The 27,663-nt window shown below is 40.9% G+C and overlaps 3 protein-coding genes across 7 annotated transcripts in view; 1 reads left to right on the forward strand and 2 right to left on the reverse strand.

Moving 5' to 3' along the window:
• BRCA2 (BRCA2 DNA repair associated) overlaps window positions 1-5,813 on the reverse strand; it is a 39,207-nt gene extending 33,394 nt beyond the window's left edge. The window contains exons 1-7 of one of the 2 annotated variants that reach the window (XM_064441039.1): window positions 5,686-5,813; window positions 4,656-4,753; window positions 3,608-3,859; window positions 1,481-1,586; window positions 633-685; window positions 501-541; window positions 296-407 (exon numbers count right to left, since the gene is read on the reverse strand). In XM_064441039.1, the coding sequence (XP_064297109.1) occupies window positions 296-407; window positions 501-541; window positions 633-685; window positions 1,481-1,586; window positions 3,608-3,859; window positions 4,656-4,734 (643 nt within the window). In that variant the 5' untranslated portion in view covers window positions 4,735-4,753; window positions 5,686-5,813. Of the gene's footprint in view, window positions 1-295; window positions 408-500; window positions 542-632; window positions 686-1,480; window positions 1,587-3,607; window positions 3,860-4,655; window positions 4,754-5,685 lie in introns of those variants that run through there. The other variant, XM_064441040.1, reaches the window with a different exon arrangement.
• A 3,981-nt stretch (window positions 5,814-9,794) lies between these two features.
• Window positions 9,795-11,954, forward strand: ZAR1L (zygote arrest 1 like). Its single transcript, XM_064437381.1, has 4 exons — window positions 9,795-10,394; window positions 10,700-10,792; window positions 10,947-11,021; window positions 11,425-11,954. Exons 1-4 carry the CDS (start codon window positions 9,795-9,797, stop codon window positions 11,566-11,568), a joined length of 912 nt encoding a protein of 303 aa, XP_064293451.1. The 3' UTR covers window positions 11,569-11,954.
• Window positions 11,955-14,189: 2,235 nt separating this feature from the next.
• Window positions 14,190-27,663, reverse strand: part of FRY (FRY microtubule binding protein) — a 221,354-nt gene continuing 207,880 nt past the window's right edge. For 3 of the 4 annotated variants that reach the window (XM_064441051.1, XM_064441052.1, XM_064441049.1), the window contains exons 59-62: window positions 21,595-21,612; window positions 18,536-18,646; window positions 16,231-16,424; window positions 14,190-15,635 (exon numbers count right to left, since the gene is read on the reverse strand). In XM_064441051.1, the coding sequence (XP_064297121.1) occupies window positions 15,377-15,635; window positions 16,231-16,424; window positions 18,536-18,646; window positions 21,595-21,612 (582 nt within the window). In that variant the 3' untranslated portion in view covers window positions 14,190-15,376. The remainder of the gene's footprint in view (window positions 15,636-16,230; window positions 16,425-18,535; window positions 18,647-21,594; window positions 21,613-27,663) is intronic. The other variant, XM_064441050.1, reaches the window with a different exon arrangement.

Raw genomic sequence — 27,663 nt, forward strand, 5'->3', positions numbered from 1 at the left:
AATAGTGCAAATATAAGCAATCATTATCTAATCCTCCTTCTGTGCTTTGCTATGTTATTTCTAAGTTTATATTCCCTAATCCCTTGTACAAAGGAAGAAAACGTTTGAAAAGCAATGGCACATTTAATTTCATTTCCTTTTAGGGCTGCATTAGTTAAAGTCACCTGCTAAACATCACTGTAAGAGTTTTGTCCTTTTTAATAAAAGAAAAAAAAAATCAGTTCACACTAAGTGAATTTTCAGTGTCAAAACCAGAAATTTTTAACCCTTAGCAACTGTTCATTTTTAGAAATACCTATCATCACTGTTGCACCAAGTGTAGGAGGTGTGGCTAAAGAACTTGACCAGGACATATCTGGATCCACTTCAGCTCCCAGACTTTCAGAAATACGATTTGGAGTTCTGACCTAGAAATATATTTAACAATTATTATTTCTATGCAGAATTTTAAATGTACTACTCAGGAAAAAGAAAACGCAATACATGAATAAAATACTTACCTCCAAAAGTTTCGGTGTGCAAAACAAGCTTCCATATGGTCCTAAAAAACATTATGTAATAAGGGCATTAATTAATACCTACGACACAAGCGTTTATATCTACAGATAAAACCAAGTAGTGAAAATACAAACCAGGCATATTGCTTCTCTGGGGTGTTCTGTAATTATTCCTTAAAGAAGTTGGACTGCAAAACAAAACCAAATAAAAAAATACTAATTTAACTTCTCAATTTCTGAAAGTAAGTAAATATTTCAGACTTTACATATATTACTGCCTCCATTATTATCTTTCTCTGAAACCATGGCTATTTCCCTAAATAAAATGCAAATTTCTCCTAAGCATCAGTATTTTAAACTTTACCATAAGTTTATTACAAACTGTAAAGTGCTTCTTTTGTGAAATATGTTAATTTTCAGTGATTATTTGTCAGACAAATAGTTTAATAGATTTCAGTATAACCATGCATTTCTTATTATGCTGTATGAAGCTATGGAAATTGGCTTGGCTAAGTTGATTTTAATTAAATAATTAGTTTAACTGTTCTTACAATCAACATGAGCACTTTGATTAGACTTAGCTGAAATATATACACTTAAATGTAGAAATCAAGGGTATTACTAAAAAACCTCAGTAAAAATTATCAATAGCTTTACAAATTACTGCTTGAGAAGCACATGATACATCACTACTACTTTTTCTTGCATTGCTTGTTGAGGATTTGTGAAGCTGAAATAATGCCAACAAATGCCATATGCCAGCTGTGAAAGAGCAGAAGAATAGAAAGGAAGAATACGTAAAAGCAAGGAAGTTTTCAAAATTAGCTAGTGTTTTATTTTCAATTCACCTAGCAACCTACAAGTATCATAAACATACAAGATTATTCACTGCTCTGAAAAAGTCTACCAGTCAAATATGGTGTTTTTAATACTGCTTTTTGTTTAAAATCCTGTTTATATTTGTGTTTTAATTTTTAGCATACCTAGCAGCAAGGAAGTTGCAAAAGGTACGAGGAGGAGAAGCAAGTATTTCATTTTCTTGATCCATTTTTCTTCTTGTGATACCCGGGCTTATCAAATTCTCTCTGCCTACACCACAGAGTATAATAATCAATACAACCTTGCAAAACTACATGCGACAGTTTCTATTTTGAAGTTCAAAGATAAGCTTTTAAAAAAATTATGCAATATTTGTTTAATTAAAAATCAGACACCGAAACACTCAACACTACCTTCTCCTCTAATGTTCTGAACATGTTCAAATTCCATATCCAAACAATGCTAAACACATTTCCAATGCACAGCCAAAAATAACTCATTATGTCACTTTATTCATTTGATATATTCATGTTCCGGTATATTTTTTTTATATTATTCAAGTCACCTATTCCATTTCAGTTTTAGTGTACTGTATTGTGCCTTTCTTGTCATTGCAGAAGTTATTATTAGGAGAAACTCAATACATGCAAACATGCTTTTGTACCAGCTTTCCCTCAAATTTACTTAGGACATACACTTCTTGAGTTGAATAGGGAGCATAAAGCAAAAATTATTTCTGGAACTGTTAGCAGAGGGGCTGTTACTGGTAGCAATAGCTATTTATGTGCTATGCATCTCCAGGCAAAAGAGAAAGAGTGTGCCCACCAAAGCAGCAGAATCCTCCGAACAGTGAGCCCCTCACGTGAACAAGCAGCTACTCAAAAGAATTCCTACTGAGAAATCTCCGAACAACTTCCGTATCAGAAATTACACCTAGGTTTCTGCACTCCTCTCTGCTTCTGAGTTCCTGAGTCCACATGCTCAGCACAGCTGCATCCCATACCATACCAAGGTGAAATCCATCAGCTTCCATCCATGCTCTTGTTTTAAACAAGAAATAAAACTACATACATGAGTCAGTTGGCTGTAACCAAGAAAACCAGGCAAAAAAGGTCTCGGGCCAGCCACAGGTAGCTATAGAAACTTTGGTAACAGTCATCTTCCCTTCCTTACAGAGTGTCTGCATCCACAAGCACAGAACAAAATTAACCATTTTGAAATGGAAGAATCATACGGTTCATTTGTTTGCCATTTATGAAATGCTAAGAAGAATTCACTAGGGACGTAACGCTGTAAAAGTCCAAATAGCTAAATTTAGAAAAAACATGTTCTCAGCTGAGAATAGGTTGAGCAGAAGTTCAGCCATAAACTTAAGAGAAGTGAACAGGGTAGCAATATTATAAAGTTTATTTCAACAGTAACACAGTTCTACAGCTTTAAAGACTTTGCTTTAGGATCTAAGAATGATTCTGATAATAAAGGGAGTCTTGTCTTTGTCTGTAACCTGTTTAAAAGAGCTTCTCTTACTGTTAGGAGGGCACAGACACAGATGTACATATCAGATATTGCAGAAACAGGGTTTGATTTTCTTTCATAGAAAAGATTCTTCTTTCCATGGAGGATGGGTACTATGGCTTGCAGGTACATAAAAAATTAGCAGAGTGACGTATACTTTCATGGCACACTTGGAATTTAGAAATAAGGTAGTGAGAAGTACCTCATAAAAGCAGTCTCTAAATGGAAAAGTGTAACTTCTTTCCACCCATGACTTACAGTTTTACTAGCTCAAAGAGTTTAGTGCTTCAAAATCTTTCTAAAGAAAGGTTAAGGAGTGCCTTAAAGATGACCTCATACTTCAGCATGATAAGCATCATTCTCTCTTGAAAAGATTTTCAGAGATTTTGAATAAAACAAAACTCAGACTGCTAAAAAAATTCACTCTGATTCTCAGTCACCGGGTTACACTAATAAGCTCATATGATCCTTATATTAACAGCATTTGGAGTATTAGAACCAGCACAATATCTTTTCTACAGGGAATTTTGCATGTACATTACCCGTTTATTGCAAGGCTGAATTAATTATTAAGATTAATTCTGCATTTTTACAGGTGATCTTCAGAAGCCTAAGATAAGCTTTTTACTCATACAACTTCTGCAGAAGCATCATCTATTACATTAATAATCATCAGGTACCACAACAGAAAGTATATTTTAAAAAAAGAATCTATTGCTTCTGGAGCACACAGGCAGCCTTTAAATAGCGCTTAAAAAACCCCCCAAATTACTTACTTGCTCCTATTTTTTTCTGATCCAGTTCTTTTCCAGGAGAAGAATAAGGTTGCAATATCATATTTTCTTCTTTAAAAATCAGTGGAGTTGATGCTAGCTCACTGTATGTGGAGGGTTTTGCCCTTGGAGTTTTAAAAGATGTTTGATCAAGCCAGCCAATGGGACCATCATGGTCTCCTAACAATTTAGGCTCATATGAGGGTGCTTCTGCGCTGAGTTCTTCAAACCAGTTAAGACTGATAGGCCCTAAGTCTATGAAGAAAAACATTAAAAACTCCACATTAACAAAAAAAGAAAATAAAGAAACCTGCCAAATGGCATGCAAACAACACATGACAAGTATGAGTTCATATGTTATTAAACCAGGACATAAAACAGAAGTCTCCATTCTATATATGATACATGTAAAAAAGACTCTAATTAGTTGCAAATTAATACTTAATTAACATTCAATGCAGGATGTGAAAACACATTAAGCATTTAAATGCTAGCAGCAAAACATGTTGCTCCTTCCCTTGTCATACTTCTGTTTATTTTGTTTCTAGATAGCTTTGAACTCCAATACCCACAAAGTATACAAGAACGGCTGCCCAAATTCTCAGACCATTAACAAAACTAATCAACAAGTAGATAAATATCCAGTTTGTTTAAAATTAAAAGCATACACCTGACTTTTACTTTATCTTATTTTACTCAGACTGGCAAGTTAAACAGGATCCTTTTAACATTAATAAATCATACAACTATAGGTGCATTTGGCAAAATACTAAACCTGGCCTGCATGAGGGTACATAAGGAAGCTGCAGCTAAAAAACAAGTGCAAAAAAATAGCTGAGCACACATTACAAAAAAAAAAGCTACAAATAAAATGTATACAGATGTTAAAAAAAAGGTAGATATTAGTTAATACAAATTTGGGGCAAGTAGGGCTGCTAACAAGTTGCACCACACTTTTATATGGAATATACAGCATACAGCAGATGCGTATAAAATAGCAATGTCCAGAAAGCAGCCATAATAAAAGTTATTTACTGTGGACAAGCTGTACCTGATTCACTGCAATGTGCCTTAAATATTTCAAAGAAAGTCGGTCTTTCCAAAGGTTTGTAAGCCATTTTCTGATCCATAACATTACTGGAAGCGTTGCTGAAAAAAACGAGAAGAGAGAAGAAAGCACTTTCATACAGTGCTATTCTAACATCTAACGTCGTAGGGCTGCAAGTCTTAACCCTGCTTTGCTGCATTTCTTGGTAGGTGTGTCATAACCCAACACGTTTAGCTGTAAGACTGTGGTGTGTCCATCCAAACATCACAATGATGAACACGGTACTAAGCCAACAGACAAGAAGGGCATAGAGAATTATACCAGAGATAATAACAATACTCAGCAAATACAGGAGAACAATCAAGATGGAATGGGCAGAACACAGAGGTACTTTAACAAGAGATATTTTAAATATAAATAAAAAAATCCATGCTCACTACTATATGTTAGAATATATACTATTACTCTTCGAACCATTACAACTTAGGGGCCAAGAATTTGTTTAAAGCTCCTCTCAAGCAGAGCAGACATTGCCAGTTTCACAGTTCTATTAAAAAACTGGTATAAGATGGCCACAGAAAATTTCCTGTTTAACACTTATTTCCACCGTAAAATCAGTTTCCCACGTGACTGCTGTTTTACACACGCTGCCTGAGCAAAACAACGGGAAAGACGGGACATTTAAAACAAGGATAAAGGCTACCCTAAGACAGAAAGCCACGAAATTAAAAACTGCCTCAAAAGTACGTTTTAGAAGACGAGGCGACCTGTCCACTCCGCTTCCCCTTAGGGAAAGCTCCTGCCGGGCAACCACCCACGCACGGGGTGAAGCCCCGCTCACCCCCCCCACCCCCCCCCACCCCGGCGGCCCGGTAACGGCAAACCCCTGCACCGGCTGTGAGGAGGAGGAGGAGGAGGAGGAGGAGGAGGAAGAGGGTGGCAGCGGGAAGGGGCCCCACCCCAGGGGGCAGCGGGGACATCCCCCCCGCGCGAAAGGGCAGCTCCCCGGGCCGGGCACACGCAGGGCATTTACCTCCCTCCAGCCCCTCAGGCGGCGCGGCGGCCGCAGCATCGCCTCACGGCCGGGACGTAGCGTCACCACCGCCGCCCCGTTCAAAGCTTGGCGCCAAGGCAGCCCCGAGCGCCTGCGCACTGAGACCACCCACCGCTCCCGCCTGCCCGGCCCGTGCGTCACGGGAAGCAGGCGGTGGAATGGCCGTTGCTACGCCTCCACGGGGCGGGGCGGGGGGCTGGAGACAGGGCGGGGAGGGGAGACCTGCGGGCGGTGGAAATACGGTGTGTTTTGTAACTGCTCCGCGTCCAAGGCTGGCCTCTCACAATAGCCAGCAGAGAAAGAAGAAAAACATAGACCCACTGTTAAACAGAAAAGGAGAATCAATCACCAATGGTGCTGAAAAGGCAGAGGTCCTCAACACCTTCTTCACCTCTGTCTTTACCAAGCACTGTTGGGTCCCAGGCTTTGGGAACAAAATTGCCAATTGAACCAAACACCGACCCACCATCGGTGGAAGAAGAGTTAGTATATGAACTACTACAGGAGCTTGACCCCCACAAATCAATGGGTCCTGACGCCATCCACCCGAGGGTGTTGAGAGAGCTGGCTGACATCATCACAAGGCCGCTCTCCATAATCTTTGAGAAGTCATAGAGAACGGGATGTCCCAGAGGACTGGAGGAAGGCAAATGTTACCCCTATCTACAAGAAAGGCTTGAGGGAGGATCTGGGTAACTATAGGCCCATCAGCCTTACTTCAATCCCTGGGAAAGTTATGGAGTGAATCCTCCTGGGGGCCATCAAAAGTGAAGCACGTGATTGGGAAAAGCCAACATGGCTTCACTAAAGGCAGATCGTGCTTGACAAACCTGGTGGCCTTCTATGACACAGTGACTTGCCTGGTTGACATGGGGTGGGCAGTGGACATTGTCTACCTGGACTTCTTCAAGGCCTTTGATACGGGCCCCCACAGTCTCCTCCTGGAGAAATTAGTGTATTATGGCCTAGACAAGTGGTGTGTGCAGCAGGTGGGGAACTGGCTGACAGGCCACACCCAAAGGGTGGTGATAAATAGCTCCTTTTCCAAGCAGCAACCTGTCACTAGTGGAGTCCCCCAGGGATTGATATTGGGCCCAATGTTATTCAACATCTTTATAAGTGATCTGGATAACGGCATCAAATGTAGCCTGATGAAGTTTGCTGATGACACCAAGTTGAGTGGGGAAGTAGACACTCCAGAAGGGAGAGCTGCTCTGCATGGAGATCTGGATAGGCTGGAGGAGTGGGCCAGCAAGAACCTTATGAAGTTCAACAAGGAAAAGCATAAGATCATGCACCTGGGAAAACATAATCTAGGAGTGCAGTACAGACTGGGATCCACCTGGCTGGAAAGCAGCTCTGTGGAGAGGGACCTGGGGGTCCTGGTGGACAGAAAGCTCAACATGAGTGAACAGTGTGCTGCTGTGGCCAAGAAGGCCAACAGGATGCTGGGTTGCATCAAAAAGGGCATCACCAGCAGAGAGAATGAAGTCATTATCCCGCTCTACTCAGCGCTTGTCAGGCCACACCTGCAGTACTGTGTACAGTTCTGGTCCCTGCTCTACAAAAAGGATGTGGACAGGCTGGAAGGGGTCCAGAGAAGGGCCACCAAGATGATCAAAGGATTGGGAAGCCTGCCATATAGGCTGGGAGAACTGGGTTTGTTCAGCCTTGAGAAAAGGAGGCTCAGAGGGGATCTCATCACCATGTACCAGTACTTAAGGGGTAGTTACAAAGATGGAGACTCCCTTTTTACACATGGAGAGGACAAGGGGGAATGGACACAAGTTGCTCTTGAGGAGATTCCGATTGGACACCAGAGGGAAATTTTTCACACTGAGGACAGTCACCCATTGGAATAATCTCCCCAAGGAAGTGGTTGAAGTCCTGAGTCACACGTCAGCCAGCCTCACACGTCCCTATATACACGAGAAATGAGGTATTCCAACTGCCTGTTCAATAGGTGTTAATGCCAATGTCCCAGAAAAAGGCTCCAGAAGTCCTACAGCGAGTAGTGGTGCTGTGATGGCATGTCATCGCCTTCAGCGGTGTCAACCTCATCTGCTTTGTTAGGTGGTTTTGTAGGTCTTGACACATGAAATTATGGTTGTTGATGTTATAATAAAGAGAATATTATTATCCTCCACATATGTGTCCATTCCCATTTTGATCTTGCTAAGTTCTTGGCCTCAGAAATGAGTCCATAAAATAACTTAAGTTTGGGTGGAAAATTCTTCCTACTGCCAATTTTGAGCTAGCCATCCTTCATTTTAGCTGGATGTTCAGCTGCTCGTGTGTTAAAAAGGGGTTTCTTCCTACTTCTCCACACCAGTCCTTATTTTTCAGTTTTAACACACCACCTACTTACTCATCAGTCACCTTCTTCAGTATCTCTTCACACAATAATTTCTCCATGTCCCTCCTCCTTCCAACAAACTTCTTTCACTTCTAATCCTGCAGTGGGCTGGGGAGGTGCAGTGACTGGTTCTTCCCAAAGCATTCCACAGGAAGCCACAGCGTTGTTTCGAATGATGGCATGTAGTTGCCAATTTAATCTCCATCTCCCTCCCAGTGCACCCTAACAACTTACTCTTTTTGCAGCCACACCACAGTTCTAAGGTTTAACTTGGTCCTCTTGATACCCTGTTTTTGCTTTGAGTTGATAGATGGTGCTTTGAAAACCAAGCCTAACATGGAGCCTTGAGCCGTCTTGCTTTTAACTATGATGAATTTGTTTCCTGAATCTCAGCCCCTTTTTGTTTCATAAAAATGCTGTTTCTTACTGATTTATTTCAGATACTTGAAAAGTTCCACCTCAAATACACTGTGAATGTTTACAGATGTCATCCCTACCAGCTCTCCTCTAGCCCTGATCTTGATGGCCCACTGAATTTTATAATGCAGCAGTTTTGCAAAGGTGGAGTCATGCAAAGAAATTACTTCACATCACAGCACGTCCAGGGACTTGGGGATTCTACAGTCTCTAAAGACTCACAAACACAGTTTTGATGATTTAATTATATGATTTTAACTATATTACCTTAGAATTGAAGTAAGGTGATGTAATTATGGAAGAAGGACTATCAGTCTAATATATAAGTGCTTGTATTGCTAACATTTATTTCATTATACCGGCATTAAGCCACTTTTCCCAGTATACCTGTTTTCCCTCTGGAGTCTTGCACAAACTGAAATACATTCCATCTTTTCCTAAACCAATAGGGTTGATAGAAAAGCTGCATGTAGACAATCCCCAAGTAATGGGGTAATGGCGATGCTCGGACCTTTTAATACCGATAAAGACTTCTTTTCAGAGTTGCAATTGCCTGCATTCTTTTCTCAGTTGTCTGCGGGGTACCCACATTATCTGGGCTTTGTTAGTTTTCCAAACCCCCTTTTCCTTCTTTTAAGACCTTAAACAGCAGGAGTTGTGAGCAAGCAGCCTTCCCCTCACTATGAAAGCCGTGGCTGTCCCAGCTATGGCTGAAATACATCCGTTCATCTTTACAGGGTCTTGCAGAGATGTGCTACTTTTTGAGCACCTATGTCTTTTCAGGGCTTACACGGCTCTGTCAGGATCTTTGCCGATTTACAGCGGCATAAACAGCTGGGATTTTATTCAGCTCTAGATTTGTTATTGCAGTTTCCAGCCCTGCGGCCGCATTTCCTACCTGAAACCAGAGGCGAAGGCCTCTGGGAGCAGGGCAAGCCGGCCTGCGTGCACGTGGCACAGCGGCAGCCCAGCTCTGTACAGGCCTTGGCCTTCTGCAAAGGCCTTGATGAGGCAAGGAAGGGAAATCCTGTACGTGATGGCCGGAACAGGGGCTTCGCGTTCGGCGCGTCCAGGCTTCCCACTCCGCGTGCTGGGAAACACATCGACTCCTGTTTCAGCTGAGGCACCAGGAAGAAGCTCTGGGAGCAGAGGTGAGGGCAGACCTGCAGCCCTCCCTTTGCAATCAATTCCCACCCCCAGCTCGCCCCACGGCTGGGGCCAATTTCCCCATCAATTAGCAACAATTAGCAGCAGCTCCCCAGATAAGATAAAGGCCGGGCAGGGAGACAAGCAGAACCACTCTATAGCTGTGATCATGGAAGGCTTTGTCTATCCGCCCTTCAGCACATACCAGAGCTTCAGGGGTAGTCTCACACCCAGCCGTGGCAGGGACCCGACGGTGAAGCAGCCCAGCTGGAAGCAGGGCAAGAGCATCAGCCCCTTCCTCGGGGGACCCTTCACCCCCACGCCCTCCGACTACGTGGACAGCTACCGACGGGCACAGCTCCAGTCCCTGCTGTTGCAGGTGAGCCCCGGGCTGATGCCGCGGCCTCCCCAGGCCAACACCAAGGAGGTGGGCGTGCAGGTGAACCTGCGGGCTGACGCCGCCGTGCAGTGCTCGCTGGGGCCGCGCACGCTGCCTGTTGGCTGCTTCCTTAGCGCCGCTGCTCGGCGTGCCCCGGGGCACTTTGCCCTCTACTCACCCATGCCCGACCGCCGCATCTTCACGCTGCCTGAGGCTGCTGAGCCCCAGGAGAAGGAGGAGGCGTCTGGAACGACCACCGAGGAGCAGAAGGTGGAGGATGGTAGCAGGGAGCAGCAGGAGGGCCAGGCAGAGGCTGCTCTGCCGAGTCAGGAGGCAGCAGAGGCGCCACGGGAGGAGGCTGCGGCCCCCAGGCGGCGGGCTGCTTTCCAGGTGTGCAGCGCTTGGACACCGGGGCCCGAGGAGAGGCTGAGGCCTGGTACAGCCTGCTCTGGGCAAGAGGGGTGGAAGGCAAACCATGAATCAGGCTGGCGAGAAAACTGCTTTTGAGCATCAAAAGGCACAGTGGTTCCCCCCAGGGCTTTCCTGTTCGTGTCTCTGCACCCCCTGCCCCACCCCCCGGTTGGTGATCCCCGGGCAGCACGCTCTCCCCCTCACAAAACAGGTGGTGTCATGAGGGAGCTGGGCTGGGTCTTCTGGTGGTGCTGGAGGCTGCTCAGTGAACTTTCTCCCCGCAGTTTTTGGAGCAGAAGTATGGCTATTTCCACTGTAAAGACTGCAAGACCAGATGGGAGAGTGCTTATGTGTGGTGCATTTCTGGAAGCAACAAGGTAGTTAAGTAATTTCTTGTTCTTGATGCTTGTAAGAAAACACTAGTGTTTTCTGTGACAAATCAGATGTTTTACCACAAATTTAGGTACCTGTACTGAACACCCTGAGTAAGTCTCTGTAGTAACTGAGAACTTGATTTTTTTTTTTTTTAAGGTGTACTTCAAGCAGCATTGTCGCAAATGCCAAAAGGGCTTCAATCCCTATCGAGTGGAAGCAATCCAGTGCCAGGTAAACGTTACCAATTTCTATATCCTAGTAAGACTGCCAGAGTTTGTCGTATACTCTAATAGTTGTTGAGGTAACTTGACTTTATCTGGAAGAGAGCTTGCTTTCATCAGAGTACTAGAAAATGTTATTTGGGGAAGGTGTAATGGGATAGGACTCCTTTCTCCTGCAGGTGGCTTACATAAACAGTTTTCTAGGCAGTGTTATGCCTAGCTACACATAGGATGGGGTTTTGTGCTTCTAGGTGAGAAGGCTCTTAAGCTTAAGGCCACAGGGTTTTTACCACAGGAGCTCTGTTAAGTGTATCAGCCCAAATGTGTTGCTACGATCAAGGAAAACTAAATGTGAGGCTAACACGAAGTGAACGCCTTTGATCTACTACTAATAAAATGTCTTGTTTCTTAAGACCTGTTCAAAGACTCGTTGTTCCTGCCCTCAGAAGAAGAGGCATGTTGATCTCAAGAGACCTCATCGCCAAGAACTTTGTGGCCGCTGCAAAGGCAAGAGGCTGTCCTGTGACAACACTTACAGCTTCAAATACATTGTCTGATATGTGTGCCTGCTTCTGTTTTGCGCTGTGCACTTTGCACTTCGTCAGTCTCTTGCTTTGACTTTAGGCTTTTGACCTGGCATTGGATAATGGATAAGGACTTTTGTATTTATAAAGTATATAACTTAATTGTATGTATGTTATGAATAAAGTTCAATAAATGTTTGCACTAGTTTGTTACCCCATGGTTTCATCTTGCTGGGATGAAAGAGGAAAGTATATCTAGAAGGAAACCAAACCTATTTGATTTTCTAAAGAAAACAGGGTTTGGTTTTGGAATGCTAACATAAAAACTGCAAAAGCAAGTCTTTCCTTCGGTCACTTAAACTAAACTAGTGTTGAAGGTGCAAACGTTCTGTAGCATAAAGTCTGGGGTAAATGCATCTGCAACTATCTCTTCCCCCTGCCTCTGCGAAATATATTTAAAAAAAAAATCACTGTGGTTTGATCATCAAGGACTATGTAAGCTATGAAGGAAAAGTGTAAGCTTCACATGTTTTCTAAGCAAGGAGTAAAAAAACCTTTTGAGCTGGGCGATTTGTGACTATAACCATTTCCCTAGATTTAATGTTTCCCAAAAGAGGTAGAACAAGTCCCTGTGCCCCTGGTTCAAATACAGGCTTGTGCCTCAGAAGCTTTCCAGTCATGTAAGGTATCTCCAGGGGAGGTGGCTTAAATATAACTGAAGGTGGTCTCATAGAGGCAAAATGCAGTTAGGGGAATCCAAATTGAAGTATCAGTGTTGTAGAAGCACAGTGGGGCACTACTGCAGTTTGTTGTACTAGGACTTCAGTGAGGCTTTTTTGGGAACATACCGATTTCTACTGTATCTGAAGTTTAGGAATTGCTAAGAAAGCTAGATGGTTACATTGTGGGTTTTGTTGTATCTGTGAAGAATAACAGACTACTTAAGGGTGGAAGGAAGCTCTGGAGGTGGAGGACCAATTGAATCAGGTTGCTTAAAGCAGTGGCTAATGGATTGTAGTTTACCTGCAGGACAGTAACAAGTAGCATACAGCAGGTGGTCTGTCCTGTACCAGTGACCTGAAAAAGGTAACAGAGTGTACTTATCCAGTTTGCAGGTGACACCAAACTGGGGGGACCAGCCGATGCAGCTGAGGGCAGCACAGCCATTTGGCGGGATCTCAGCTGACTGGAGGGATGGGCCAACGGAGGCCTTGTGACATTCAGCAGGGATGAGAGGAAATTCCTATCCCTGGATGGGGAGAACCCCTAGCAGTAACACAGCCAGGGGACTGCCTGGCTGGGGGGCAGCGCATCAGAAAGTGCCCTTGGGGTTTGGTTGGCAGCAAGCTGGGTGCGGAGCCAGCAGTGGGCCCTGGCAGCGATGGGCAGCAGCAGCGTCCTGGGCTGTACGAACAGAAGCAGAGCCAGTGAAGCAGGGGAAGCGATTGCTCCCCTTTACTCACTGCTCACTAGACCACATGTAGATTACTGTATCCAGTTTTGGGCTCTCAGTGTGAGAAAGATGTTGATCAGCTGTAAGGAGTTCAGTGAAGGCCACCAAGCTGGTCACAGGGCTGGAGCACTTGCTCTGTGAGGCGACGTTGATGGAACTGGGCTCATGGTAGGGGGGTGAGACACAACATGCATAAGGTAAAACAAGATAGGTTCAGACTGGATAAAGGAAAAGCTTTTCCACCACGAGGACAGTCAGGTAGAACAGGTTGTCCAGAGGGGCTGTGCACTCTCCATTCTTGAACGTTTTCAAGACCTGACGGGATAAAGGCCAGAGTAACCTATTCTGATTTCATGGCTGACCTTGCTTCACAGTGGAGGTTGGACTAGATGACCTACTCAGGTCCCTTCCAACCTGAATTTTCCTGTGATTCTGTGATCTGTAAAATATCCATGATTTTGCCAAGTGATAGAGCACACCTCATCTTTCACCAGCCATTAAATATTTTTGCAGGCCACCCCAATTCTGAATAGCTTTCGAAAGGGAAATACCTAATTGAAATTTGAAGACTTCTGTAACCATTGCAGATTATTTTACTCAGAAAAATAGCTGTGTGATGAATGGCATTTCTTTTGGAAATTATTTGCCTTGGATCTATTTTGTCCTGCAGCTACAACTATGTTGCAGAACTCTGTGGACTGCAAAATGAGAAAACCTGTAAAAGTCAATTCCCCCCCTTTTATGCACCAATACAAGTGTTTTTCAAGATTCAAGTAAATTGTGCAAGCATGTTGAAAAAAAAGGGGTGAAGGGGAGAGGGCTTTACTGGATTCTCAGAGCCGAGGCTGATATGGCAGGCTCGACAGCTTTTCTTTTACCTTTAGCATGAGAAGAAAACCCCACTGAAACCCAGTGCTGCAACGAACAGCACCATTACTGATGTTTTTATCAGAAACAAACCTTCAGCTCCATTTTGGATTTTTTTCAATTCTGAAACTGCTTTAGTCAATGTACTCTTCCAGCTTAAGTTGTAACTACAGCCTGACAAAAAAATTCTTACATTTCTCACTGGTTTCTTTCAGTGTAACAAACACCATGGACGATGAAAAAAAAGTCTTTTAGGGGCTGCTGATCGCAGATACTGTCCTCGACAGTAGAAATTCAGACAAGAACACAATCTTCGCAACAAGCACATACTGTGTTGTGATTATATATGACTTCTATATTTTAGTTAAATGGATGTACTGATCCAAATATCAACCAAAGTTACTTCACAAAAACGGTAAGTGTATTTACAGAGCGAATAAGTTACATAGTTGTCAGGATAAAAGTGTCTCAGATGTGCAACAGATTTACATGCATACATTTAACACTGGACAGCAGTTAAATGTAAGAAAAAACCATACAGGTATGACTTTTATATATACATTACAAATAAAATAAGACATCTCTTTAAAGAAACTTATAATGAGAACTTGCATTTCACGTTAATATGTTTACTTTTTATACTCAAAATTTATATTAAATAAAAATATGCATGCATAACTTCAAAAGATTTGACTCTGTGATGGGGTTTTCTCCTACAAAATGGCAAGTTAAATTAGATCAACCATCCTTTAATAGTATAAATATATTCGTAAAAGCAACCCTCTAGTAAAAAGCAGCCAAGGTCCTTTAAAAAAAAAAAAGAAAATCTAGCAAGACCATTCATGATGCTTGGGGGCCTAAGAACAGACCTCTGCAATATGATCCAGTACCTTCAGAGACAGTAGCCTAGTAACATTAGGAAATGTACTTCATAGCAGCTCGTTGTTTTAAGATACAGTAATCATATTCAAATTACAGTGTACATTAAACTGTAGTCCATTTACAATTTGTTTCGTATATACAGGCGCTCAGCTTTTGACCAACAAGTTTACGAGATTCTGTGGCCAGCTTCATTCTGCCCATCTTTCACTCAACCAAATAAGAGCAAAAAGGAAAAAAATGTACAAGTTTTGTCTTTTTTTTTTAACAAAAAATATTATTTTGCAAAGGAAACATTGCACTTTTGCCAACCTAAAATAAAGGAAGTATTGTTCAGTGTAGTAGGCTTTGGTATGCAATGGAAGTCACTTCTTCAGTAGTGAGTTGCAGTTGCTCAGTGAAATGCTAACTGGTTTTTGTGCAACAGAGAACAAAGGATGTTGTCCCGGATGCTCTATGCTACCTTTGTCCTTACAGTATTGCTACACATTTGAAGTTCAGCCCATATCTTTTTAGAAGAAATCCTAAATGTAACAAGAGTGAGTACAGTTTGACCACACCTTTGTAAGGCTGAGAAGGCATTGAGCCACCTCACTCCAACAGGGCAGCACTCCCAGCTTGCAAGAGGGCACAAGGGTCCTGTCAGAGACTTGTGCCGGAAATGCTGGAGTCTGGAAGAAAAGTGTTGATGACCCGGTAGCTCTGAGCTCTGCGAATCATGTCGCGGATCTCTATGTTCAGTTCCATTAATTTGGTACAGATTTCGGTCAGGCTCTGGTTGGAGCCCACCAGTGCATAGGTGCCCGTCTGACCCAAGGTTTGGTGCCGGAAGTAAATGTTCAGTAGTGTCTGGACTTCATCGTCAGAGCTACTTCCAAAGATATCATTGGGCCACAAAATCCTGCAATCAAACAGGAGAAGAATGTGCGTATCATTATGGGTTTATTAGCACAGATGGAAACTAGGTGACAGAGATCTCTAAAATGAGAATGGACTCGCACATGCTTATAAGCCAAAAGCAACTCACTGTTTTACGCTATTTATTTGTTACTCAGACTATGGTATCAGGCACAGAAATCACAGAAAAGCGCGATTCCTATTTTCTAAAAAACAAAAAAGCTTAAGAAAACTCACTCAAGTAAGTGAAAGTGAAACTGGGCTGAATGTTAGCTGATGCCAGTGACATACACCTAAAGGGAGGTAACTCTATAAAAAGATTCCTAAGAACATCACAGAAGTACTCTTGATCTATGCAGTGTAATTAAACTTCTTCATTGTTGCAAGCATACAATTTTGTATTACTGGTTTGATATTGTTACTTGTGGCACACCCCTGCAAAAGTTAATAATATCAATGGCCCCATGTACCTTGTTGAAAAGTATTAAATTAATTATGCTGACGCAGCACATTGCATTTAGTATAAAGTTAGGAAGGGAACAAATGCATGCTATTCTATTAACAGGAAAGTCTAATATGAGCCATGTAGCAAAACTTGCCTGCATTCTCGTATTTGTCGGATGGCTTTAACAAGTTCATTGTTTTTCAGACACTCCAGCATGGACTGAATAGCTGCTTCCGTAGAATTGAATGAGGGCTCAGATTCTGTCGTCAGAGGCTCAGCTGCGATTGCAGCAGTAGCATCCTTAAGATTTTTCTTCAACTCACTCAGTTCTCTTGACATATTTAACAGCTGTTCCAAGGAGAAAGATGAGAGATGGGTATTGTCATTCTCCGTAGGCACCAAAGGGAATATGTATTTCAAGTCTGTTCTTACTACTACATTGGATTACACATTATGGAAGAGACCCCATTTTAACACAAGGGCATTGATCTCTGTGCTCTGTACAATATGGGGAAAACACAAACTACAGATTTTTAAGCTTTGTGCTGCCTTTAACCCTATGCTGTATTTTTGGCTTGCTAAAATGCAAGAGCACATCTAAACAATCTTTCATTTTTCATCCTTGCTACTTTTTTCAGTGGAAAAGTTTAAGAGAACATATCCTTCTCCTAGCAATGATGTTGTCATTTATGTACAAAACACATGCAGGATCTGATATGATTAGCAGATGGACAGTAATAATATAACCCTTTGTCAGGCCAAAAAGTTAATATGGCACAAGAGTCATAAATAATTCATAAGTGAACAGTTAATTTCTGAAGGTCTACCTTTTCATGCTCATACACCCTAAAAATAACCACTGTCACATGAGCCAGCAATGGAACTTCATTTAAATAATAGCTTCTGGCCCCAGCAAAATATAGGAATTTCATGGAATTCCTCGTATTATTGTTCCCCAGTTCCATAGGCTGCATTATCTATATCAACCTAACAAACCTGTAACTGTGAAATACAGTTGCAGAAATCAATCCTCTTATAAGGAACACAAAATACTTCTAAAATTTAGACTACTCTAAGACTAGCTGCCTGCTGTCCTAGTGAACAGCCCAGTCACATTATCAGCCAGCCTTCAGAACCGTTCCTGAACGTACAGCAAGTATTCAAACTCCTTGTACTGCTACTGCACATCTGATAAAACAAACCATTTCCATGTATAGAGAATCTGTAAACTACTAGAATCTGTAATAAAATACATTTTAGAGCTTGCAATTTTGTTTTACAGCTACAAGCAAAGTACAATAAATTCTACTCCTCAATAGTTTAAAATATATACACCTCACCAGGAGAAAAATACATATGGAACAGCAAGTTATTTTACTATCTCTCCTTAAATGATGACCATTCAACTTAAAGTGATCACCTCAAAGGTATTTCAAAGCATTACATATTTTATGCAATTGCTGAAAATAAACTTGACTAACAGTATTGTTCTTGTGTTTTTTAAAGTAAGATACTTATCTTACTATCTTATCTAAATATATCTTATCTAAAAACAGAAAGCTCTTTGGGTCAAAAGTGATAATGTGCTGGGTCAAAATACTTAAATGATAAAGCTTGTGAAAATCACAGAATTAAAAAGACTTATGACATTAAGGTACTCAGTTAATTATATTTTTAAAATATATTTAATACTCTTTGGAAGCATTAAACTGATTTTAAATTGCTTATCCAGAGAACACAATCAGGCAGTACACTTGCAGTCAAAATATAAAGTAGTTCTACACTACACACCTTTGCTTGCTCAGGTGTGAGGATGCAGAACCATTTAATAGCTGTTAGTAAAAAACTGCTGCAGGCACATGCAGTAGAGACAGTTTATGTGGCTGGAAATGATAATACATTATTCCAGCAAAAACCTTAATTTTGCATCCATATTAAGATTAATTTACCAAATTATTTTGTTATTGTCATGCTAACAAGTGCTTGTGGCCTAAGTGTCTCCACAAAGTTCAGATAAAATCAGTCATGATCTAGGAAAAGGATATTTTCTGTATGTATGAAGGCAGCTCATTTTCCCTACAAATTAAGGCCTCAATTAAAATAATAAAAACAAAAATAAATCACTTGCAGATGTTCACAGTGTGAGCCCTCCCTACATGTAAAGTGTATGAGTGAAGTTAAGATTTCATATATCATTCTCGTTCGTTACCACTGACTGAAACTACTTCTGAAGACTGAATGCATGAAAGATCTCAGACTCTGAAAGTACAGACAATTACAAAAAATACAGCATCTTGACTACATTTTAATGCAGATGCTGGTGTATTGAACGGCTTTGTCTGCAGACTTATATTCAGGGTGAAATAGTGTAATCCTTGGTGTAAATCCATAGAAAGAAAAATAAAAACATGAAGGTAAAGTGGTATTTTCAGTGTCAGACTTTGTAGCTTGTTACATACCTCTGGCATGGAACTGACTTCATGCACTTGTCCGATAAGTTTACAGTAGGACTGAAAAAGCAACAGCAGCTGGAAATGCAGTTTATATAATCTCTGACACAGTTCTAATTGCTAAGGAAAGATTTGAAGGAGAAGAAATAATAAAGATCAGTAAGTTGGGATAATTTTCAATAACTAACAAAGCACATTAAGATAGTTCAGTTCTCAAAACCCATTATTTTACTGGAGTATCATCATATACTGTTTCAGAAAAGAAGTAATATTCTTTCTTCTGCTGGTAGGTGATATACAACATTGAAAATCAAGGTTATGATGGCTAGCTCTCAGGTAGCACACATCAGCATCAATCTCAAAGCAGTTTATATAGGTTAGCTTCACTGTCTCCAGTTTGCAGCTGGGAAGCAGAGACACAATATGGGGGGAATTACTTTGCTGCATAGAATATAAAACTCTTTAAAGCTTCAGAAATGGTCAAAGACCTCTTCTAAGAGGATGGGAATGCAAGATAGGAGCAATGAAGCAGTTGTCCAAGAGGGGCAAAGCTCCCACCTGCTTCCCTGAGGGGAGAGGAAGAGAGGCAATAAATCCAGCCAGGAGTGCGGAGGAAATGCCAGCTCTGCAAATTAAACCTCAGCTCATGGATTCTCCACCATCTTAAAGAAACCATACAACAGATTGATGGCGTTTCGTGAGTAAGAGGACATCTGGCTTCCACAATTTATTCTCCCAGATTAAGTAGATACTGTGCTATGAAAATTAAGTTGTTTCTTCCGGTGTAATGTGCAGCACCACAGAAAAGGTGTCAGACACACTGAAGTAACATGCAATGTGCACGTCTGCTGGAGAAGTCAAGTTAATATGCTCATGGTTCTGGAATTCCTGTCTATCAGGAGGGGGAAATCTCAATTCCACAGCTCCATCATGGTGGGGAATGGAGGGATGTTTAATTTTCATCAAATTATGGAGGAAGTAAAAACTCTGCAAGTACAAGTCAGGAGGCCTCCTGACCCTTTGGCAGGAAAGCATTACAGACTTCATATTTGATTTGTCTTCTCTTACAGACCCAGTGACCAAAGGTGGTCTCAGTGATCTTTCCATTTGCTTGGAGGAACTAGAGCAGAGTTTCATGCCAAACATGGCAGAAAAGAAGATGCTATTAATGAATTTGCTTCCTTAAAGCACTTCATACATGCTCAGCTACCAGCATGTACTTCAACTGTTTGCTGAACAGGGGTCAGTTGCCAGCACAAATACTAATAAAAAGTACTTTAAAAACATTATAAGCATTAATTTTTCTGAAGTGTTTGTTTACATATGATTTAATATGTAAGTGCCAGGGGTTTTATTAATTAGCCAAAATTAGAACCATATCCTTAGTGTTCCAGTTCCCAAAATTTCTGTACCAGCCAGACAAGGCTGAGGGACTGAGGTCAAAAGAAAGGGTTCTTTGGCAAATTTCAGCTTTGTTTGTCAGGGAAGGGTGGACACCACCTACCCAGCCATGAACAGTCAGCCAATGGCACTGCCAAAACCAGGCAGAGCTAGTCTCCTTCTGAAGGTTTATGGGGGAGAGTGGGAACAGGGGAAGAGCACCAAGCCAGCGGGCACCAACCTGGCAGGGTTCATCCTGCTGAAGGCCAGGCAGACAGGGCTACTTACACCTCAGTGTTGGTCTGCCACAGCAGCAGAGTTCAGCGCTGTAAATTTGCCTAGTCTGCTCTCTGTGCTGTTGTGGATAAATTGCTTCTGGTATCTAAGTTGGTATATCTAATATTTGTTACTGGGAGCAGGGTCAGAGCGTTCCCTCCCCAAATGGACGGGAGGAATCCCACCAGACCTGATATGACAGCAAAGACCCACAGGAGCTAGAGGAAGTCCCAGGAGATCTGCAGTGGGGAAAAAAGGGAGGGAACAGATGTGGGACCTGCTAGGACAGAATTGACTTGTGGGCAGGGGCAAAACCTATCGGTGGCCAAGAGAATGAAGAGGTAGGGCATGAGGGACCGCTGCCTGTTAAATAAACCTGCGCAGAGGCCATTCTCTGTAACTGAGGCCATGGAGCACTACCAAGCTTGCACCTCTGTGGCTAACCTTTCTCCTCCCAAAATAAGGAGTGACTGTTTAGATACAACCTCCTGGAAATGGCTCTGGTTTCTGTCCTCTCTCGAACCATGCTGGAGCATGTCAGGGGCTGGCTGGTGCCCCAGCCAGAGAAGGTAGTAACTGTTCATCCCTAACAGCAGCCCGGGACACGCGCTTGCTGCCTGGTCCTGTTTAGCTCACCAGCAGGGACACATCCTGAGGTTCTCCATTAGGGGCCAAATTCACTCTGTTCAAATTTTGGAGAACTGGCAACACTACATAGCAGTTAAACACACATACCTGAAGCTGTCAGGGACTTAAAAATTAATTGAAAACCAGGACACAGCATACCATCATTAAAAAAAAATAAAAATCTCACGATAGCTTGGCAAGTAACACACGATTTTTTTTAGTCATTGGAGAAGAATAATTCAAATTCACCCTTCTGGCTGCTAACCTGAATGAAGACAAACTAAGGTCAAATTGACGAGTCAAGTTTGACTCACTCAGTATTTAGTTACTGTATCAAGCAACTCAATTTTTGTTCTTCCTAAGTATTAGAAACTAATAGTGGCGAAACTATTCATCAATGTATAAACAAAAACAATTTGAAACATAACTGTCAACTATATATTGTAGGTTTTCACTAGGACAAATTGAAAATTATGAATTAAAAAATATAATTAAAAATTATCTTCCACTCCAGCATATTCTATGCATTCAAATGCCTGATTTTTAAAAAAATATGTAAATGACCATTTAAAACAGCATATGAACGTGTCAGTATTTTGTCACAATATTTTTAGATTTCACAAAACACACCTTAGTAAATTATTTTAGTCACTGCATGTAGAACCACGTATTCTACAGGAAAACTATAATGAGAAAGGAAAACATGCTTAGAAGTAAAACAGTAAAATTGGGGTGTATTAGTCCATCTACAGATGGACAAAGAATATGAAAGAACTTCAACTTACTGCAAGAGATTCCATTTGCTACACAGCAAGCATGGCACAGGAGAAAAGGAAAGGAAAGAAAGTATAGTGTCAGTGTCATGCATGCAATAGGAAGCACAGCCCATCTTTAATAGCATAACTTGTCAGCAGTATTAGCAATGCTTGCCTCAACCTGATAACTAGTTGGAAATATCACATACAACATGCAGAGCATTCTTAATAAAATCAAGTTTTCATTCTAATGGTAAACTAGAGTCTAAATATCCTCAGTTAGATCTTCAGATTTATTAGTTTTGATTTATCCCACTCAGTAGCTCTGAGCTTACAGTGAAATTGTGTTAGAAAACTCTTGAAATAATACTATTATTTAAATTTGCTTTCTCTGTTATTAAAAAAAGCTCATATGGCAAGGTACTCAAAAATTAGGCAGGGTTTTCAAGTGATGAACAGATCTGAACTTTGTTATTTATAAATATTTTGTTACTTATAAATACTTCTATTTTTGGTTGTAATAGATCTCATGAAATTTCCAGGGTAAGCTTTGTGACTGCTGGGTTTATTACTTGGCACATTACAATGGAAACATTTTGCATATAATTTTTAAGTTATGACTATCGTAAGAAAAAAATCCATGGAAAATGCCAGTTTGGTTTCACTACATGTCAAGGCCACAGGTTCAGACAGCTTTGTATTTCTTCCTCTCACCAGTAATGATTCATTGATTTGTAAATCTGGAGCTATTAAAATGTCAGTTTAAGTCCTGTTCAACAGTAATAAAAATTCTAGTTGATCTGCATTAGCATTTCTAAGATTAGGGGACTAACTTCTCTCCTTAAAAAAAAAAAAAGAAGTGTTCCTCTTTTCTTTGCCAAGAACTAGCATTTGCAATCTGTGCATTTCTAATACAGCTTTCCTTATTTTATATATATATATATTACATTCTCAAGACATTTTAGATGAACAGAGTCATCATGTAAGTGCTGGAATTAACAAACACAACGACATCTGCTCAGTTACAGCCTCATGTCAGTGCATATGCACAGAGTGTTAATAAATGTTTGGAATTCTTATTAAAATTATTCACTTTACTGTCAATACAAAGGCAGCAAACACAGAAATGTGAAACAATGCTAACTTGGTGTAGTCTAACAAGGTATTTCAGTCTGGCTTCTTTCCATGGGCCTTACTATTTAAATAAGTATGAAAACTACCATCTCAAATGCTGTACTACTATTTTATAAAGCCATGACAAACTAAGCTTTAAGCTCTTGGTGTGTTTAATTTTATGCCTTTAACATTGCTTGAGTAGTATTTTTCTTCTATTTAGTACTCTTAAAAAAAACCCCTTTACATCTTGGCTTCCATGCAGTTCACGTAAATTAAGCTTTGCAAAGCTAAATTCAAGATAAGAAGAGGACAAGAGCAGACAGATCGCTGTGCTCCAGTAAATTCACAGGTGTGCTGGCTTGGGTTTTTCAAATCTTCTTTGTCTCTGTCTTAAGCTCCTCTGAAGTTTAGCATGCCACCAAGTTTCATTTGGACTTTCAAAAATATTGGAATCCACATATAATTTCTAATTTGCCATGGAGTTTACTTTAAAGAAGGTGTGTGGGAGCAGCAAATAAATGAATTCCATGGTCTTTTTTTTTCCGGTCTTTTTTTTCCAGAAAAAGCTATCTTCTCTATACTGCTTCCAAAACCAGGGCAAGCCAAAAAAAGGAGTGGGGAAGGGATTTCACATTACACGAAACCCTCCTCTTCTTCACTGAAAGAAAATATACCGGATACAAAATCTCCCTAAACTACTGACACTCAACTCCATATTGCTCTACCATTTCATGACTGCAACTTATCTTCCTCTCTCTTTCAGCTTAAAATGAAATATTCCTTGCAAGTTGAAAAGGCACTAATTATTGGACTAAGTGACATTTCTTTCAGTCCCCAGCAGCAAGGTCTTGGGGTGGAATGGTCCCAGCATTCACCCTTCTTCTCATTTCTCATTTAATTCCTATAGTAAGGGAAGTGTTGCTTTAAATTAGTTGATAGACACTACACAATTAGTAGTTTTGGCATCTGAAAATACCAAATATTTAGACTATTTGGATCACTTGCACAGGCCTTTATGCAGCCAGTAAATGCTGCAACTTAGAAGGGTGCACCCCTTAGCAGCAACACTTTGATTTAGTTTTTTACTGAGACAGAGAATTAGTGTTCTCTACTATTAGCAGACCAGGAAGACAGCAAAGCACTAATCTTTAAATCATGGGCCTTCTTGGCTTTTTTTTACATACTGAAAAGAGATGGGGGTGACACAATTATTTCTTAAGACATTAACACTTTGATGGCAACCAGTCTTCAGTCATTTATTGGCATGGGAGAGTCCCACTGTAACAATATCCGCTGTGTGCAAGGGTTATTAATTGCAAGCACATTTTATTAAGGTATTCTATTTGCCTGGACATGCCAGCAGACAAAACCTTTTCCCACGATCTAGGAAAGTGGGCGCATATACAAATATTGGAGCAAAAAAGAGAGATACAGCATATGCTGTGCATTCTTAAATATCCACTGGACTTGAAGGATAGTTGAAACTATTCTGTCTGGAGAAATCTAAAATATAGCTGTGTTCCTCCGTTAGAAAAGCTGCCTACCTGGGCCAGTTTTACCTCATTATCAATCCATGGTTCTGTCAAACAGCAGTCAGGTAACTGGTTATTGATAATTAAGAGTTTCTAACTTAACAATGAGACTCACTGTACCTTGAGCATCACTGTAACTCAACTCAACTCCAGATGACTATGGTCCCAAAAGGTACACATCCAGTCCTATTGGTGGCCTAGAGTAATTGAACCTTTAGCCACAGCAAAACTCATAGCAACAGGTACATTCTGAACTTTGGGGGCAAATTTTAATGTTCTAAATATTCATTAACACTTTCAATTTGCAAAGCCCACATCCATTAGCTTGTGGTGAGCTTTGGGATGAGCAGGGTTTAAAAAAAGTGTATACTGACTTTGGATTTACAGAGTAAACTGAATGTCCCATTAGGAGATAAATACTTCTTTGAATTAGCAGTGCTAACTGACATGAAAAACAGGATCTTTCATGTACCTCTTTTCTAGAAAACAACCCTGAACAAAACCAGTCCGTGTCTAGATTTAAAAAAATCCCTGTTTAGTAAGGTTGAGGAATGTACTGATAACTGTACTCATCTAAGACATTTACACCTGGACAGACAGCACAATAGTATGTGCAGTTATCTTTTGTCTGTAAATTCACTCCTATGTCCTTGAGCCTCTGTTACTCAATGTAGCATCAAAGCTTACAAATCACAGATACATCCAAATTATGTAATCTGTTGCAAGAATAAGGGGGGGAAGGACATTTTGGGACACGAAGCTTTTACCCAATTTCAGAAAAGTTGCTAGCTCTAGCAGCTGACCTAGACAACTTCTATTTCAAGCTTCTTTAATGTCAGGAAAAGCAATTTTTGCCTTTGCCCATTTTCAGTAACAGTAACAATGCTCAAAAAATCATGTGCAATTATTTTGAAATAAGATCTGATTAGAGAAACTTGTGCCAAGTTAGTTACCAGCATCAGTGGGCCTTTCTGATGCAACCACTAATGCTGAATTTAGTCTTATGTCTGTCTTGTCTGTAGAGGGGACTATTCACCTCAAGCTTTTTACCAGGTGGGGAGTTCTGAGAATGTAAGACTTCTGCTTTCTGTAGAGCAAGGTGTTGTTTTTTCTTCCTTACAATTATTTCTGAACCTTTCCCAGAAGTAGCCTGGTTTTGTGCTTAGCTAAGCAATTTTTTATGCCAGAAGTTTTCACCAGGATTTCAGGCCCTAGTCTAAGCTTTAATGAGTTTAAGAGTTTAGGCAGATTCCCTTGTGGCTACCACTGTAAGATAGACTTTTTTTCCCTACTATTATTAGATTCTTTAGCCTTTCATGTTGAGGGAGAAGAGGAGAGGGAAGATAAAAAGTACTTGCCAGTTTAGGCGTAATTTTTCCTTGCCCCTTCCTAATCACATGTCCTCAGGTTCCCTGGACTCTTCCTCCCATTACACTTTTGATGAATAAAAAAGAATGTTCCTTTGGGAAGAGCTGCTTCGATTGACAGGTGAATATGAAGAAAAGAAATATGCCTGTTGACCAAAGACCTACCATCCTGTCAACCTCCAAGGAATAATGCATTTTGGGCTGAAGGAACAATGCTGGGGGGAGACCAGGGATTCCTGCAGAGTGAGAAACCCTTCTTTTCAGGCTGTTTGATAAGCAGTAAGAATACTAACCCCAGCTTCACAAAACACACATTTAATTCTGAAACAGAGAACACCTAATTAAAAAAATCATGCAAGTGGAACATGACGTTTATTAACTTTTAGACACATTTAGGCCAGCTATATGACCTCAGATCACAGTTTATTCCTTATCCTCAGCAGTCTCTCTCCTCTACTTTTTCATAATAGAATCAATGTAGGTGATCAGCAAGATGTGATCCTCCGTCCCATTCTATGGGTTTCCAAAAGAGGGATGAAGAGGATAAGTTAAGCTGTATACAGCAAGGTATGTAGTGCTGCAGTCTGAAGTCACTGTTCATAGTGTTGTGCATGAGTGGGAAGAGAAAGCCCATTCACATTCCAATACCTATGCCTCCCTACGTATACTTTATCTCCCTCTCCTGATATACTTGCAGGAGAGGTAGTAACATCTGTTCCAGGTCTCTCCTTTTTTAGATTTGAGAATAGCTCACTTGTAGCTTCCTTGTACACTGCTAAAATTACAGAAGAGCCAGCATCTTATTTAAATGCATTGGAAGGTGCCTGTACCTTTTGCTGGTGCCAGTGCCAGGTGGGGGAAGATTGAACAGTTTTCCCACCAGCTGCGATAGCTGCCAGAGGATTTATTAGCAAATTAGATTTGCTAATAAAGTCAAGGAAGCCAAAATGCAGGGGTGGCAAGGATTTGTGATTCTTGGGAAATGGCATAAAAAAGTAGAAATCAAGGGAGTTCAAAGATGGGAAGACAAATACATAGGGGTGGGAAAGAGAGGTGAAAATAAAACAAGAAAATAAAGTGAATTGGGGGAGAAGACAAACTGAAACCAATATAAACCAAGGTATTTGAAAAAAAATGGTTACAACAGGGAACTGTGTGTTCTGAAAATGTCATAATTATCTTTCATAAGTTAAAACACATGGAAAGGGGAGATGTCACTTTTTTCTACATGCTGCTGCTGCTTCCTGATTTTGGCTAATTGTCTCCAGCCCCCTCTTTTTCCTATCCCTCCATTCTTTTTCCTCCAAAAGGAAAAACCCCACAAAATAACATTTCTCAACTCGTTCTTCACCACTAAGATACCAGCTGTTTCCTATACTTAATATATCAAATAGCAGGAATGCCTGCTGATGGTGCTGATTTCTGAAAATATTGATTTCTTAACCGAAATCAACACACTAAATATATCTATTTATGTATATATATGTGCCTGAGTGTGTAAAACTTTCATTCAGAAGTGAGAAAGAGGTATTTTGCCTTAGGTATAAATACTTATCTACAGAATAAATTATTTCACTGGCCATCTCACAGTCATTGTTTCATAACTACTAATATATAATAATAACTAATATATACTATACTATATATAATATATACTAATATATAATAATAACTACTAATCTAGATTTCAACCAGGCAAGTCTTGCTGTTAGGCAGACCGAGTCTGTAACAGCCATAGATAAAATGGGTGTGATGTGGAAGCACAGTACACCAGGAGTGATTTTCAGAGACACTTCAGGGTGGGAAACTGCTGCTGCAACGTCTTTCTAAAAGGGAGAGCACAGACAACCCAGGCAGAGTTAGCTCTGCTTCCTTGGCTACACTAGGAGGGCAGAAGTATTGCCTCTGAATACTTCCCATTTCCCGTGGCCAGGACTGAGGCAACCACAACACCTTTGAGCCTTAAGTGTGAAAACTGATTATGCCCAAGCCTGGCAGAAAAACAAGGAGGACGTACCCCCAGCTCCTGTGGGTCAGAGAACAAGATATATCACAGATGTCACTTTACAGGAGAGAAGTATATA

The sequence above is a fragment of the Phalacrocorax carbo genome, chromosome 1, assembly GCF_963921805.1.
Source record: "Phalacrocorax carbo chromosome 1, bPhaCar2.1, whole genome shotgun sequence".
In the NCBI taxonomy this organism is placed as follows: domain Eukaryota; kingdom Metazoa; phylum Chordata; class Aves; order Suliformes; family Phalacrocoracidae; genus Phalacrocorax; species Phalacrocorax carbo.

Excerpts from the sequence above, each read along its gene's own strand:
- ZAR1L (XM_064437381.1), top strand. The coding sequence starts at position 9,795 with ATGGAAGGCTTTGTCTATCCGCCCTTCAGCACATACCAGAGCTTCAGG. Across the intron at positions 10,395-10,699 it reads GGCGGCGGGCTGCTTTCCAG|TTTTTGGAGCAGAAGTATGG; the intron begins GTGTGCAGCGCT and ends TTCTCCCCGCAG. Across the intron at positions 10,793-10,946 it reads GCATTTCTGGAAGCAACAAG|GTGTACTTCAAGCAGCATTG; the intron begins GTAGTTAAGTAA and ends TTTTTTTTTAAG.